This window comes from Myodes glareolus, chromosome 13, assembly GCF_982192425.1.
Source record: "Myodes glareolus chromosome 13, mMyoGla1.1, whole genome shotgun sequence".
In the NCBI taxonomy this organism is placed as follows: Eukaryota; Metazoa; Chordata; class Mammalia; order Rodentia; family Cricetidae; genus Myodes; species Myodes glareolus.
In genome coordinates this window covers 43218539-43235676 of record NC_142038.1, presented here as the reverse complement: position 1 = coordinate 43235676, position 17138 = coordinate 43218539, and the positions used below count along the sequence as shown (strand labels likewise).

Sequence of the window (17138 nt, the reverse complement as noted above, 5' to 3'; positions counted from 1 at the left end):
CGTTTGCAAGTTGCTGTCTATATGCATGTACCTGCAAGACATTTTGCAGTTGTGCAGACACAGGAAGAAGAATGTAATGGCTTATAACCTAGCTTGGATGGCCCTAAACTTGTAAATGTCTGCTTGGTTATTGGCAAGCCTGTAATGAAATATTCAACAAAATGGTGTTTTTAGACCTTTAAAGGTATGTTGAATACAATAGAAAACATCAACTTTATTTAAGATGAGAGTTTTGTGAATAGTCATGGAACTCTTCTTATGAAGGTAATATCTGAACCTATATTTCTTTTTTTTCTTTTCTTCTTGAAATTATAAGATAATTAAGTCATTTCTCCCTTCCTTTTCCTCCCTCCAAGCCCTCCCATATATACAGTCTTGCTCTCTTTCATGTACATGGCCTTTTGGTTCATTAATTGTTATTGCATGCATAAAAACATATATATGCCTCATATTCCTAACTGTAACCTGCTCAGTCTATATAATACTTCTTGTACGTATGTTTTCAAACCTGACTGCTTAGTACTGGATGACTAGCTGGTGTTGTTTTCCCTCAGGAAGACTAGCTCTCCTGATCTTAGCATTTCTCAGTTGCAGGAGGTCTTGGGGTGTTTTCCCCATCCAATTTGGAATGTCTATTGTCATCCTTACTCAGCTCATGATTAGGTGAACATCATAACAATACTTTATTATATTGCTTATAAAATACAAAAATCAGAATTAAGTTTCTAGTCCAGAAATATTTATTGCAGAACAATAAAAGCAAAAGAGTTAAAATGAAGAGTGTGTAGTGTGTTTGAGAATGAAAAAGAAAGGCAACGATGGATGTCATATATGTCTAATGCCTAAAACTGACATAAAATACCGATTTGATTAAAAAATTGTAACTAGCAATCATAATGCAGACTCTGCCTAAAATCCAGGAACTGAAAGAAGCAACCTTGTAAATCCTATCCACCTCCAAAGTCTAGCATTTGTACCGATGACCATCCAAGTTGTACTCTTCTTATATTTAATAAATTCCTTGACCTCAAAACCCCTCACATCAACATTTTTCGTTTCCTCATGGTTATGGTGCCAAACCCTATTAATATTATACACAAATTATTCAGACTCTATTCCAGGTTGCTGTTATTAGCTTGGTGGCCCTGAGGCTCTGTGACAGACAAGTCCGAAGTATATAAATTGCAAGGTAAGGATTTGATTGCAATTATCACTGTACGGTGCATAAGAGAAACCTTGGGTGTGCTATTTACAATATACTTCATTATGCCTAAACATCATGCTTGATTATTGTTCCGGACTGGAAAGGGCCTGAAATAGGTTTCTTTGGTGTCTAGTGTCTATTGCTTTAGAGAAATCTATTGCATAATAGGGGTGGAGGTTGTGACTGAGTGACAATGTATAGGTACTTGGATTCGCATGTATAGATTCACTTATAAAAACAGCCGGAGTGCATCATCCAGAGTGTAAACTCCATCAGCATTTCAGTCTTCTCAGAATCTGAAGTTCTCAACATCATGAAGCCAGCAGGCACCGTTCTGCTTCTGATCGGCCTGGCCTGTCTGCTCCTCTCTGCAGGTGAGTGCGAAACAATGCAGCGGACTTCTGGGCCAGACTGGCTGATGCCAGCAGTTGGATTCCAATGTTGTTTTCTATGATGATGATAATGATGGTGAATGATGGCCTTTCCATTTCAGTGGGATTTTAGTGAAAAATGAGCTATTTTTACTTTACTATAGTGCTCTGCTTAAAGCACTTTTCTTCATTTCCAAAATTAGTTTCATGCTGTATAGGACAAGTAAGCTAGTTTTAGGTTTCATGGGCTCCCATGGTCCAATTTTGGGATTGTAGGCCCTTTATGTTACTGTGTGGGGGTCACCAAAAAAGACATCTGGTTAAAATTAAGCTTCCATATTTAGGGGAACTTTGATATCAACAGGAGAAATTCTTCTAAAGCATCTTCTTTAAGAAATTTTTATTTAATATGCTTCAGCTATCAGCATTCTTCTGATATATGGCATAAAATCTGAGCAATTCTTTTTACCCTCTAAGCCAACAAAGTCAAGAGAGAATTAGAGGAAGAGAAAGAAAAAGGGAGAAGGAACAGGAGACACAGAACATTGCGATGATGTCGGAGAGTAGAAAGAGCCCAGGGCTGACAGTCCAAGACTTGTTTCCAATGTTCATTCTCCTACCACCCCAATGCATGCTGAATATGTCACTTCAGTGCTCTGGCTGCTAGTTTGTCTGATAATAATGGTAGAAAGAAAGCTCACATGCACTGATGTATCCTTCAACCACAACAACAATGCTACCTAGCACACTGACTTTAGATCCTAGCAAGTCTAGATTATATTCCTTATTCTGCTATTTATAACATATAAGTATTAATACTTAGCCAAATACTTGCCCCATTACTCCTTTTCCTTAGTTTATTTGCTGGTTTGCTTTGTTGTTATTGTTTGTTTTGTTTTCTGCTTGTGGTTTTTTTTTGTTGTTGTCATTTTGGTTTTGGTTTATTTTGTTTTGTTTTCTTGAGACCGGGTTTAACTGTGCAGGCCCTGCTGGCCTGGCATTTGCTAGGTAGATCAATATTTGAATTCTCAGTGGTCCACTTGTTTCTACAGCTGTGCTCAGGAATTACAAGTATGTGCAATCATTCACAGTCTTCCTCAGCTTTAAAAATAGGATTGTTATATGAGTTGATCCATATAAGATTTAATGCAGTACTTAAATGTATAATTCCCATAATAGAAGGGGATATGCTAAGTGGAAATTCACAAATTACAATTATTCATATTGCAGTTATTTAAAATTTATTTAGTATTTTTGTTATATTACTATCCTTCCATCAAAAGCTTTTAATTCAGAGATTTTTAGTTCCTTCCTAGTAAATATTTACCCATACTCAACAAAGAATGGCTCAAGATTTTTTCTTCATTTCTCCATGGAAAAGCTTTCTATCTGATAAATCACAACGTGGAAAACATAATTGCATAAAAGTACATAAAGTGCAAACATAGTGAGAGCAATGTTGTTCTAACCGTGCATAAGGCAACCTGCCTCTAGCGCTCCTGTGCAGTTAACAAGCCGTGTGTCCCACAAAGCAAAATTCTCCACCCACAAAGCAAAATGGAGGTGACAGGAGATGATTGTGATCAGCTGCAGCTGGAAAATGTAGTCATCGTGTGTGACTTCTCAGCGTCTGTTCTTTCCCCGCAGATGCTGTGAGTCAAGGAGGCTTTCAGGTATGTGCCTCCCGTTCCTTCTGTAGCCATTTCTACCCCAGCAAGTGCACCACAAAGCCCAGAGAAGAGGCGGAAGGAAGCCAATCAAACTGCCAACAAGAAATGCTGCAGTTTTAGGGGGCTTACTCTCTTTTCAATGTATTTCCACTTTCATAACAGAACAGGAATCTGCCTCGGGGAATTTTGAGGTATGTAAGGCTATTTTTCCATTCTGTAAGAAATGAAAAAAAAATACTTCACTTAATTCACAGGCTTTTTGCAGAAACTATGAGAAGACACTGGGTGCTGATGCAAAATCATGCCCAAAGATCCACAAACCAGTGTGTGGTACTGATGGAAGAACTTACCAAAACCGCTGTGAATTCTGCCGAACAGCCATGTGAGCAAATGGGCCTCTGATAGCAAGATGTTCTTGGTTGGTTCCAGGGGCGTAGGCATCCATGAATAGTTGATTAATAATTTACTGTTCCATTAAAGTTAATTTTATATGAAATAAAGTAATATGATTGTCTCCCAACCTTAAACCTAGAAAACCAATCTTTGCCTCCTTTACCCAACCAAGAATGAACCCATTTCTGTTGCACTTTAATGAACCCATTTCTACTGCACTTTGTCTCTGAATAGCATCTCTTTTCTTTCAGGGAAAGAAGTTTTGGAAAACTTGGTTTCAAACATGAAGGGAAATGCTGATTCTTTTGCACAACAATGGGTGCACCTGTGGTTTAATGTTCACATTAAGATGTGTATTCTCTATTGCCCAATCTCCATGGCAATGTGTTGCGACCAGTTATTATACACAAGACAAAATTTTAATAAAGTCATATCAGTAACATTTCTAAACCAATGCTTTGTTTCAGATAATAAAAGTGCCTCTAATTAATTAAGTTAGGTGAACTGTTACACAATTCAATATGAAATAAGAAACTTGAAAACTAAACAGAATATTAGTATACTTTCCTGACCCAGTTCTGCCCAATCACAGCTCAGGTCTTCAGTGGCTATACAGAGTGTCTGAAGAAGATCAAATTGGTGAAGTAAATATATGTATCTGACACACGATATGTTGGAACAGTGGCTTTTCATAAAGAGTGTGTTGAGTTTCATAAAATCTCAACAAAAACATTGAGGTCAGAAAGTGATAAAAAGATGGGCAAAATATTGGTCACTCTGAGTCCATTCTGGAACAGTTGCAGCCTCCCCATTACTTACCCCTGGTTTTTTATCTGCGTGACACTTGTACCACAGAAAATATAATTTCTGTAAGTGCAAAACTGTGAAAAGGCTAAAAAATAAAAGTAGATTCACTCGTGTGCTGTGGATGTTTCAAAATATAGAAATGGACAAGCTAACCACTTTCAGTCATTGTAAAGACAGATACATATCAACGTCAAAGCATGCTTTAATATGTGGTGGCTTAAAAAATCCAATAAAAGAATTACTGCATTTATTATTTCTAGAAATAATTACTCAGTGTCTATGTCATTCCAATAAAAGGCAAAGACAAGATTCCTACTTTGAAGAACCATATAACTTACTCGGTGGACAAGACTGTGAGTTAAATCTGTTTTCAGTTATTAAAAAATGTAAAAGGAAATGAAATAGAGACACATGGCAGAGATCACTGAAGGAGTGTTTTGAGACAAAGATTGCTTGAAACTGATTCTTTGGAGCGGATATTGAAGAATGAAAAAATAGAGAGAAGGCATTTCAAGTAGAGAAAATAACAAATGCAAAACAAAAGTAAGTAAAATAAGATTGGCAAAATGACATGGGTGAGGATAGCCACACAAAATCTGAAACATTGCTTCATTGCGGGAGCCTATGGATATATACAAAGAAACAATTCACGGAAGACATGTTGTTTTGGTAGACCCATGACATAAAGAAAGTTTTCTGAGTTAAGAATGAGGGAAAGTTTTGGGGAAAGAAAGGATAGTTGTGAAGTCTGAAATTGAGTAAGCGTATAAATAAGATGCAGACTTGGTCAGAGTACTTCCTTATATATGCACAGAAACACAGACTGCTTCCAAAAGAAAAGTTTTCATCGCACAACAAACAAGTGAGAAGTGGCTTAGAGCTGTTTCTTTAGTCAAGAAACCTTAAACACACACATGCATGTGGGTGTGTATGTGTGTACATGTACCTTTTCTTATTTTCGGTTAGATATCAATAGTTAAGATTTGCAAAAGGTCAGACAAAAGTCTGAATTTCTAGAAACTATAGATATGAGAAGATCCAGTCACATAATGATCTAACTCTTCAATATCCAACAACTGATTGACTTTGACGGCTGGTAGAAGACTAATTACCAAAATCTCCAGATCAGCCTCATTCTTGTTTCTAGTTCCTGAATGTAGATGATAAAGTTGCACTCCTTCCCTTAAGAGGGTCTCATTCAATAACTTTTGTTTTATAAATTTAATCTCTAGAGATGGAGGGATGGTTAGAGATTAAGAGCTCAAGCCAGTCTTCCAGAGGTATTGGGTTCAATTCCCAGCAACCGCATGATGGCTCACAACCATCTATCATGAGATTGGTGCCCTCTTCTGATGTACAGGCATACATGCAGGCAGGAAATTATATGTAAAAAACAAATATATTAAAAAAGAGAACAACAAATTATTTTTAAAAAAGGAAAAGAAGTTTTCAGTCTAGAGGATAATATCACTTCATCAGCATTTATATGATAGCTTCCTGCCAGAATCAGTTTCTTCTTTATAATACTAAGTGGTAAATACTCTGTTATGAAACCACAAACACATAATGGCATCCTAACCATCCTATAAAATGCCACAGAACACAAATGTAAGGGTAGCAGGTCTTATCATTTTACTTAGTTCCCACATTCTCTACTTTCAAATATCTCCACTTATCTCTGAATAGAGAGTTTGATAATCTTGATTCTCCCCGCTTTGTTTCTTATTTCACTTTCATTTTTCTTCCTCCCTCTTTACATTCCATCCTTCTTATTGTCTCCTTATGGGAGACAATACCTCATACTGGGTAGCCTTGTCCAGCCTTAATAAGTGGGGAAATGCTTAGTCTTACTGCAACTTGATATACCATGTTTTGTTGATACTCAAGGGAGACCTGCCCTTTACTAACAGAAGTAGAGGAGAAGTGGACTGGAAAGTTGGAACATAGGAGGATGGAGGGAGTGACTGGGGGAAAAGGAGGGAGCGGAAACTGAAGCTTGACTGTAAAATACATAATGATTAAATTATTTTTTTAAAAAAGAAGATATAGTTCAAAAATTGATTAGTCATCTTTCTTTCTTTTGTATGATTTTTGAGACCAACTTTCTCTATAGCGTTGGAACCAGTCTTGGAACTAGTTCTGGTAAACCAGACTGGCTTTGAACTCACAAAGATACACCTGCCTCTGCCACCCAAGTGCTGGAATTAAAGACATGCGCCACCACCATCCAGCAGGTTATCATTCTTAATGAGTATATCAAGATAGTTCAAACTATATCTACCATGTGTACTGATTAAATTGGTGTAATTAATATTATCTTAGTGTCCTTGTATTTAGAATCTTACTGTTCCTGTATCTTTTTATAATTTTCATTATTCTTGAGAATTGTAAACATGTATGCAATGATCTAACCCTGCTATCTCCTCCAACATCCCCTCTATCCACCTCCCTGGTGTGGGAGGTCCTTCTGCCTATATGTTGCTTTTATTGGCTAATGAATAAAGAAACTGACTTGCCTGTGATAGGGTAGAGTAGAGCTAGGTGGGGAAAACAATATATAACTGAATGTTGGAAGAAACAAGGCAGAGTCAAGAGATGCCATGTAGCTGCTGCCAGAACAAACATGCCAGAACCTTACCAATAAGCCACAGCCACATGGAGATACACAGATTAATAGAAATGGGTTAAATTAAGATGTAAGAGTTAGCCAATAAGAAGCTAGAGCTAATGAGTCAAGAAGTGATTTAATTAATACAGTTCTTTGTTGTTATTTTGGGGCTGAGCAGCCAGGAAAATACAAGCAACCTCCTAAAACACCTCCCTCTACAATATGTTCTCTTTCCAACTTCACTTCTTTCTTTTCTTTGTTTTCTTTCCCATAACCCATTGAATTCAGTTTGTGCTGCCTACATGTACGTGGATGTTGAGCTATCCACTGTAGCAGGCCTTTTCTATGTGGCCACCAACCAACTCCCAAACTATGACATGGAGTTTACTTATTAACTATGAATGTTCGCCCTAGCTCAGGCTCATTTCTGCCTAACTCTTTCACTAAGATTAACCTGTTTCTATTTATTTATCCACCTTTTGCCTCATTGCTTTTTACTTTTCTTTCTTATTGTATGTCTTACTTTCCTGCTGTCTCTACATCTAGCTGGCTAGCAGCTTCCTGGCTTCTGGCTCTAGCATGTCCTTCTCTTTCTCTTTGTTCTCTCCTCCTTCTTCTCTTCTCTCATTCTTTCATCCTTCTTATTCTCTCTGCCCACCAGCCCTTCCTATTCATTCTCTGCCTAGCTGAAGAGAATTCGGCTCTTTAGTAGACCAATTAGGTGCCTTAGGCAGGCAAGGTGACACAAATTTAACACATCTTTATATAATTAAACACATGTCATTAAATTGTTAAACAAATGCAGCATAAACAAATGTAACACACCTTACACACACAGTTAGTGTAATATTCTACAGTACAAACAAATGTGACACATCTGTATATACTTCAAAAAATATTCTATCACTGTGGGGCAATATTATACAGGCCACATATTTCTGCATTGTGTTGGTAGCCAGGCGCTCAAGCCATAGTGGCTACTGAGGTGGTCACAAAAGCATGTACAGACTGGCTGCCACCTGGGTCAGGCTATGCTGATATTGTTCTGCTCCCTTCTTTGTAATTATGAGGATCGCCTGGGAAGAAGTGACCGAGCTGCTGATGAGACTTTAGTCCTGCTACCCAGGAAACAGGATACTAATGAACTTCCGCCTCAGTTTACCTTTGGAGATAAAGGTTGTTTGGAGAATAAATATGGGTGATTTTCAGGATTTGAATGAATCCTGAGACTCCCATCCAATATTGCCGTGTGAACTGTGTCTCAATTATTCCTGCACCTCCACGCTGGTCCAGAGAGATAGTTTATGTTGGGGTTGGACCCCAACATACCACAATCTGCTGCATCATGGGAAAACAACCAGTAGGAACACTATCAAAAGCATGATTTTCCCCTCCCCGTCTTCTATTGAGTGCCAATAACTCAATAGGGTGTGTCCAAGATAGCAACTCCCACATCTATGCTGGAATTTTCTCTGGTTTGATCCTATGCTTTTCTTATATATGTAACCACAGTTACTGTGGGTTTGCAAATGTCATGTCCAAACGATGGCATTTCACATACTCTTCCCAGTCCTTTGTCTCTGGTATTCTTTTTGTCTCGTGGGGATTTGAATAAGAAATATCCCCCAGAGTCTTGGGATTTGAATACTTGGTCCACAGTTACATTCAGGGTGTATCACTGGAGGGAGGTTCTGAGAATCTTAAACCTTATACAATATTCAGTTCTCTCTCTCATTCTATCTTGCTCTCTCTCTTTCACTCTCTCCCTCCCCCATCTCATGTTTTATGATCGCGGTTCAAGATGTGATCTCTTATCTTGCCAGTTCAGCAACCATGCCTGCTCCTTGCCATCATGTTTCTCCTCCATCAAGGATTACATCTCTCTGGAATCATAAGCCCGAATAAACTCTTCTGAAAGTTGCCTTGGTCATGGTGTTTTGTCACAGCAACTGAAGAGTAACTGGTATGTATTTCCTCCTGTGATGTTCCCTGAGCCTTATCAAAGATGATGAAAAATAAAAATGCACCAGTTTGATGCATTATGTACCTCTGCATTGATTGCTATCCACTACAAAAAGGGGGCATCAATATTAATAACAATATTTTAAAGGTAATTTGTAACATGGCTGCTAAGCAGAGTGGCAGTTGCAAGATCTCTCTGAAGACCTATGACTTTCCCAGCCATGACTTTGACCCAGATAACATCACAGGACCAGCCATAATATTCCCTTCTGGGAACAAATCTCAAATCTAATCAGATGGCAGTTGGCTACCTTCACGAACTTTAATGTCACCAGTGCACTGGTGGATACATTTTGCCTAGCATGTAGGTGTCATAGCATGCACAGTCTCACACTGGAGGTCACTAATGTCTTTTTTCTACCCTAACAGCAGCCATAGCATCTTTCTGTGCTATGGTTGCTAGCCAACAGGAAAGAAATTTTCCAGTCCACTTGACATTGATTTGTCTATGACCTGAAGATAAGTTTTATGATGTCTCCTGAAACAGGGTCTTGCCATGTTGTAATGATTAATAACGACAGGTAGTAGCAATAGTCTGTGTGATTTTGGAGACCTCCCTGGTCTCTCTGACCAATAACTCATAGGGAAGTATACCGGGCTTTGCATTGAGATTTTAATTTAATAACCTAAAGGTTTTGGGAGCTGTGTTTTTCATCCTTTGAGGGTAATTCATTTGGAATCCTCATTTTAAGCTGTATTTTGATATTAAACTGATTAGTATTTTCCATAGACCTTTTCATACATACATTTATAATTTTGATTAATCCTCCCAGTACCCATTCATCTATCCAACTTAATTCTTAAACATCTATTTACCTTCTTTGTTCAGGTCACATGTATCCCCCTGTCCTCTCAATTATATGTTTTAATTGTGTCATGAGAGAATCAGCTTTCATAAAGATTTTCCCTTGGATTTTGTCCTTTCTTTAATCTTTATTTTTCTCCACACTCTCATGTTCCTTCCAACATAAAAAATTCCACTCCCAGTAGTCTACCTCCTCATTTTACTTATAATATTCTATAATTCTTCATTATTCCCCTGTAGTTGGAATTTTCTTTGGGCCAACAACCAGCTCCCAAATAAAGACAGGAAGACTTATTATTAGTTATGACAGCTCAGTCTCAGCTTAGGCTTGTCACACGAGCTTTTTTTAAACTGAATTTTTCCTGCTTATATTTATCTACATTTTGTATCAGGTATTTTTAACCTTTCTTTCATTCTGTATGCCATACTTTTCTGATGCCTCTCTGTCTGTCTGTCTGGTTCCTGGCATCTCCCTGACTTCTCTTTTTCTTTCTTCCCCTGGGCCTAAATTCCTCTTTCTACTTATTTACTCTCTCTGCCTGGAAGTCCCACCTATTCCTTTTCCTTTACCACCAGCCTTTCAGCTTTTTATTAGACCAATCAGCTGCCTTAGTCAGGCAAGGTAAAACAACAATACATCTTTACACAATTAAACAAAAACAACACATCATTATACAGTTAACCAAATATTTCACAACATAAACAAATGTAACACATCTTTGCATAATTAAACAAACATTCTGCAATATATTCTCATTTCTGTTTAAATAAAAAGAAAGATTTTAGCTTTAATATAGTAAGAAAACATACAAAAAGAACAATTATCAAGTAAGAATTACATTTACAGTATCCAGTTCATTTGCCCTTGTCAAATTCAGAGAAAATACTCCATCATCTATCATATCTGGTGGGGTCCAAAGTTGGATACCTAATTTGCTTTCTATACTGATTTGTATAACCAAAACAAAATTATTTTAGACCTCAAAACATTTTCTTAGATAAACAATTTAAGCTTCTTTGTTTCACAACCTTCTGAACTTTACATCTATTTTGTAAATTTTTTTCTGAATTTAGAAACAAGGAAAAGTATAGCTATAAATATATCATCTTCAACTCCATCAGAGACCCGAGAAAGATATAATATTACCTGTGTAAACATGAAGTGCAGACCAAGCAACTTCCAAAATTACAGAAATGACAAAAATACCTGGCTGCATGGACAGTCACCCAGGTTCCTCTGCAATGTTGGGACACCCATCTTTGGCCTACTGGCCTATAATATTTTGACAAAATTATCTGTGAAGCAGGAATTTTGTTGGGCTGTCCTACCTCGTCTTGGAAAAGTTCCGCAGTTATTTTCCTTGTGTCCTGCTTGTCTAGTTTGTATGATATACTATCAGCAGTCAAATTAATGGCAATTTCTTGCCCAGATGGCTAGCTTTGCCACAGTGAAAGCAAACTCCATACAGAGGTTCTTTGATGTCCATCATCCTTTTATGAAGTAGATTGGTGCTTCCAGGAGCAGACATGTCTCACTGTCATAAAATATCATAGCTTATTAAACATCATAAATGTCATTTTCTGTAAGTTTCTGAAGCATTTAAAGATCACCTAATTAAAATACATGCTTAACCTTAAAAACATATCTAACATGACTACAAATTTGATTGTTATAGATGACTAACTGCTAGTTTGCATTTTTAATTATTTTAAACAGGTTGTAGTAATAGCTTTCAAGGACTAGAGTTTTTAAATGAGCTGTGTAACTTTAATACCTCAAACAAGAGTAGAAACATGTACACAATATAACAAAAAATCTTAAATTTGTATCAATATATAAAAATACACACCAATATAAAATGTCTTATGTTGTCTTTTTATCCTACATTCCTATATTTCCACTAAATAATGACAATCATTCTTAACCAAACAAATGACCAAAACCACCCACTCCACCTCTTGAAAATGTGGGTGTTTACTCTTTAGACTGCTTCCTGTTATCTGGGGGTGACAGCATCCCCAAGGGACCCTGCAAAATTGAGATATTGGTCAAGTCTTAAGAAAACTAGCCATAACATTTGTTGTCTGACCTCTCTGCAATGGAAAGTACAAAGTTTATCTGAAGTCCTGACTAAAATAGTCTGTAATAGTCAGCTAGCAGCATTGAAGTTGTTCTGAATGTAGGAATCTGAGGAAACTGCATCAGAGATATTCTGAGAGACTACATCACATGAGCCACTCATTATTTTATTGGTGTCTGATTCCCTTGCTCTGAAACACACAAACTTTCAAGATAACATACATATTTGCATTAATACAAGTATAGACTGTGTATTGTACACAAGCTAGCCAAAAATTATTTTCTGTTGTCTGTTTAAGCAGATAAAAGACATTGGTCAACTTTATAAGTTTTTTTGAAATGTGTAATCAAGCCTCTATCCATGCCATATGATAAAATGGTATGTAATAAGTCATGAGAACTCAGTAGGCAACATGATTTATCATGTCTCATCCAATCTCAGAGTTGTTCCCATGCCAAGGGATCAGTATATGTCACTTGTCTTACAGTTTTCCTACATTTATTTCTTTATTCTGTAATCAAAGTTTTCAGGGTGTCTCCCACAAACAAACATTATATATTGATTTACATAATGTAGGTCTTCTGCCCTTTTCTTGGTCAAAGATACTTTGAAAATATGATGGAATTTATGAACATGAGTTTTAAAGATTTAGAAACACAAAACTTTTCTTCAAAAACATAATGTTTTTTGTTTTTATACATGTAAGAATGGTAATTAAGAGATTGTTTTAGAGAAGAGCATGGGTACAATTGGATGGGGATTGGAAGGGCAGAGTGATAAAGATGCAGTGCTCATGTAAGCTGTCACAATAAGTAGCATTGGTATAACTATCTTGATCCAATGTCGATAGTCAAAACCACATCAAGTTTAATGGCTTGCAACAAGCACACATTCAAACTTTGACATTTCTGTGGCTTTTGAATGCATGACTAAATTAGAAGAAACATTTGTCTTCATACACTTTTGTCATAACAGGACATTCAACTGAATTCCAAGATGGCTTCAGTCATGTGACTGGTATTTTAGCTCATGACTGAGGATATTTCATTTCATCTAATATTCCCAGGCCTCATAAGGCTTAGACCAAAACTTACCATTCCTCTGCACTTATTGCCTCCTATTCTAAGGAATGTGACAACAGCTCAAATTTCAAGAAGAGAGAGTAGATTCTTGTTCTGTAGAAGAACAGAAATATGTAAGGATATGCTGATGCTGACCTTTGTAACACGGTTCTAAATCTATGCTCTTTCTTCAAAATATAAACCTAACTATGAGTGGCTACTATATAGAATGTGATTGAAATCAAGGCTTAAATAACAAGTTAACAAAAAATAAAAAAACCTACTTACTGTGTGCTTAATTTCTCTTAAATATGAAGATGCAACAAAAGTAAAAAACAGATAGGGTGGGAGGGTCTGTGGAGGGAGTGGGAGAAGGGGAGGAAGTGGAAATTTGGATTTTTTTTAAGTAATAAAAAAGTAGAAAAAAGTCAAAACCAGTGCTATTCTTAAAGGGGTAAATGGAGGTGAACTGGGAGGTTAGAAAGAGATTAAACTTCATTTAATATCCCCAAATCTACAGACACATATGACAAAAGATCTTCATGTAATAGAAGTCTTGGGAACAAGACTTTTACTATAACCAGCATACTTCATGACTATTTTAATTACATTCTATTTTGTATTTTATTGGTGTCTCCTCATTTCATATGGAATCAACTAAAATGAAGTCAACAAGGTCATGTGTCTACTTTCCTCCAATACTGATGCTAACAGAATAATATCGGATGACATTAGTGGAACACAGGTATGTGTCAGATAAATGTGTAACCCCTATAAATAATGATGAAACTGAATGCAACTGAATTTCAGCTTGCATTGAAACTGCATGTACTTGGCTAAAGTGATGAACACCCACAGCAGAGAGAATATCTCAAGCAAAGTCTTCATCATTCCTTCAGAGTTCAACACACTGAAACTGGTTCCTTGTGTGGACTCAGAGATTGTGTAAATTTATTAATCAATGAATCAGCTAAGGAATTACAAGGGCCCTTAGTGCCAAGGGATTATTTAGTGGATGGCCTTAAGCCTTTCTGAATTCTGTAGTTGATAAGATTGGTTAACTAATCTGACAACCTTGGCAACAGGATGCTGCATTTAGCAGGGACTGTTTCTCTTATAAAAGAAAAATTGTTCTCCAAAGAATGGAATAATTGTTTTCCTTTTCTATCTGGACTCAGTGAAACATACTGTGTTTGTATCAGGATAATCTCAGTAATGTGAAGGAGCACATTTTTTCTCTTCCTCTGGGTTCAGACTCTAGAACTATTTCGAGGGTTACAAGAATTAAACTGGACACTTGTTTTTCTCTCCCTGGAGAAGAAGAAGTAAATACAAAAAGAGAAAATTATTGGAGAGTTCATAGCTTCTCCACACTTGGGTGCGTGGCAAATGACCTGATATTTAATCAAGTAATCTGGATATGGAAAGTCCACTGCAGAAACCAATCGCCTCCCTTTCTTCAAAGCACTTTTGAAATAGGCGGGCAAATGCTGGCACAGTGCCAGCAGGCAACAGGCATTGTCCCATCCTACTCCAGCTTTGTCCCACTCCAATCACAAAGCAGGCTCATGAGCACAACCATGTGGATTCCAAGTGCCAGCAACGTATCAAATTGACATAATTCAATCCATGTAATCAGGATTTGAAATGATTATTGATAGCAGGAAATTGTGTTTTCTATTTCCCACCTCCAGAATAAATCCATTTTAATCCTAACTCTAGCTCATTTTATAGATGGAGAAGTAGAGAGAAAATCAAGACAGAATAACAATAATGATGCTATGAAAAAAGGTACTTCCTTTCCAAACCACAGCTGAGTGTCTAGAGAAATTCAACTCCTAGAGTGACTTCTTATCATGACATTTGACAGAATACTATAATGACAGTTGCATTTTGTTTGAACAGTTGCCTCTGAAACACCTCATGCCACCCCATGCTGCTTTTCAACCCCAGGGTAATTGACATCTCAAAGCAACACACATTGTAAGCAGCATCCAATACTTGTAAGTCAGGATGTTATAACAATAGTTAAAATCACCTGAGATTCTCCTTTGAGGCCAAAGAGGCTGCTTCAAAAGCACATTTAAAGGCATTGCTGCTTTCACAGAATAATTGTTCTTGGGTACCTGTGCTTCATTTCACTCTAGGAGGCTTTTGATGAGTTTTCTTCAATGTTTAAGAAAACAGAAGTACACCTATACACACATACCACAAACACATCACCTACATCACACCACACACATACACATACACGCACTCGCGCACGCGCATATACTGCATTCTAAGCCTATTACATTTGGTTACTCATATATGCATTGTTTAGAACTGAGCACTTGGATTAGATAACCTAACCAGCGGTTGTTCCTGGAGAACACTGATTCTCCCCATCTTCACAGCTATTTAATCTCCCGAGCTCTTCATCTTGGTAGTGGGCTTTGTGAGATTTCCTCCATCCATATTGCTATGCCAACTGTTTCTGTCATTGTGCACGTAACCATGATGTTAAGATTTCATGACTGTAACTCTCTGCCATGTGTAGAAGACACAATTTCACATCAAGCTTCTTGTTCCTCCGACTCTTTTAATATTCCCACACTCTTCATAATGTCCCCTGAGCCTCAGATGTAAGGATTATAATGCAAATATGTAAACTGGGACTGGGACCGCCATGATCAGTTGTTTGCTGCATTTGGACTAGTTGCAAATTTCTGTGATACTTTCCATTGGCTGCAGAATAAAGCTTCCTTATGATAGCAAAAAACATCCACCTACATCATGCTATTTGATGTCTAGGTGTCATATTATCAAACATATCTTTTGGACCTGCTCTAGATAATTTGAATTTCTGACATGGAGCCTCCAACCATGAAGACAGTATTGCAGTGTTTTATAATACTGAGTTTAAAATCAAGCACACCTCCCAAGGTGCTTTTCACATGAGCGTCTGTTTGGTGCTATAACTTGAGAAGAAAATGCCACTGTGTAATGTTATTCCCCTAACATGAACTCTATTGTCTCTTGCTAACTCATAAAAACACATTACATGTCATCATTCCCTACTGAATGCATTCATAACTTACTAATGACCAATAGCTGATGCATTTTACTTGATTTTAATATGTAATTTGAGGTAAATGATTGGTATAAATTTCAGTTGAGGGAAAATGCCTTGAAGGTCCCCATCACAGACATATAAACTTGTTGAGTGAATAGCAACACCACCTGACAATAAGCCATTCCTTAGCAATAAAGAAATGAACAAGGAATTCATCCCTTCCCCAGGTGTGTATCCCCATTTTCAACCTGGGAGAAGATAATTCGACAGACGCATATTAAAGTTTGGATATTTATGGGAGTTTGGGGTGTGTGGCTCAAATTCAAGAAACACCTTTCTTTGTGAAAGTTTACTGTGGAATTTTCAAGACAGTGCTGAACAGTGTTTAGCAATAAGGGTGGAGAATTTTTCAAATATATAACATGTGGTGGTGAACGTGGTTTATTTAGAAAGGAGCAACTGAAGAATTACACTTAAGCTATCCAACAGCCAAGTCTGAATCTCCTGGCTGTCATGGGGGATTTGACATTCCTTCCCTTCATGTTTCTGGTTGTATTTTCAGGTAAGAAAGTTATGTCTAATGTCTTTCTTTCCAACTCTCTAAGGACAGAGTTCAAATATTTGAGCGTTGAGGTGATGCAATATCAGAATCAAACAACAAAATGGCAAAGATAATTTCAGAAAGATAAAGATTTAGAGGCATAAAATGGTGACTAGGTGCAAGAATGGAGGACTTGTGGTTGGAGGGAAGCAAGAATAAGAGGGTAGAAAAGGCTTAGAGTACAAAGGTACTGTCAATCAAAAAATGTTATATAAGAGCATAAAATTCACTTTCATATCTTGCAAGAGAAGGGTGGTGAGCTGTGATCCAATATTGCGTGATTAGATTTTAAATTTATTTTAATATTGAATTTTTATATTTATATAACTTGCTTAAGGTGTTTGAGTCTCTTGTAAGCAAAATAGAAATAATTAATCTTCCCTTTTTCTTTAGAAATTGCAAGGGTGAGTACATCAGTTGCCATTATTTGAACTCTTTGTTGGTGACAGATACTGCTATA

General features: G+C 37.1%; 1 protein-coding gene across 1 annotated transcript; it reads left to right on the top strand.

The window, feature by feature from the left end:
- The first annotated feature begins 1517 nt into the window (after positions 1-1517).
- Positions 1518-3938, top strand: LOC125390264 (serine protease inhibitor Kazal-type 12-like). Its single transcript, XM_048419191.3, has 4 exons — positions 1518-1578; positions 3223-3248; positions 3500-3627; positions 3890-3938. The coding sequence occupies exons 1-4, from the start codon at positions 1518-1520 to the stop codon at positions 3936-3938; spliced, it is 264 nt and encodes an 87-aa protein (XP_048275148.1).
- Positions 3939-17138: the final 13200 nt, after the last annotated feature.

Excerpts from the sequence above, each read along its gene's own strand:
- LOC125390264 (XM_048419191.3), top strand. The coding sequence starts at position 1,518 with ATGAAGCCAGCAGGCACCGTTCTGCTTCTGATCGGCCTGGCCTGTCTG. Across the intron at positions 1,579-3,222 it reads CTGTCTGCTCCTCTCTGCAG|ATGCTGTGAGTCAAGGAGGC; the intron begins GTGAGTGCGAAA and ends CTTTCCCCGCAG. Across the intron at positions 3,249-3,499 it reads TGAGTCAAGGAGGCTTTCAG|GCTTTTTGCAGAAACTATGA; the intron begins GTATGTGCCTCC and ends CTTAATTCACAG.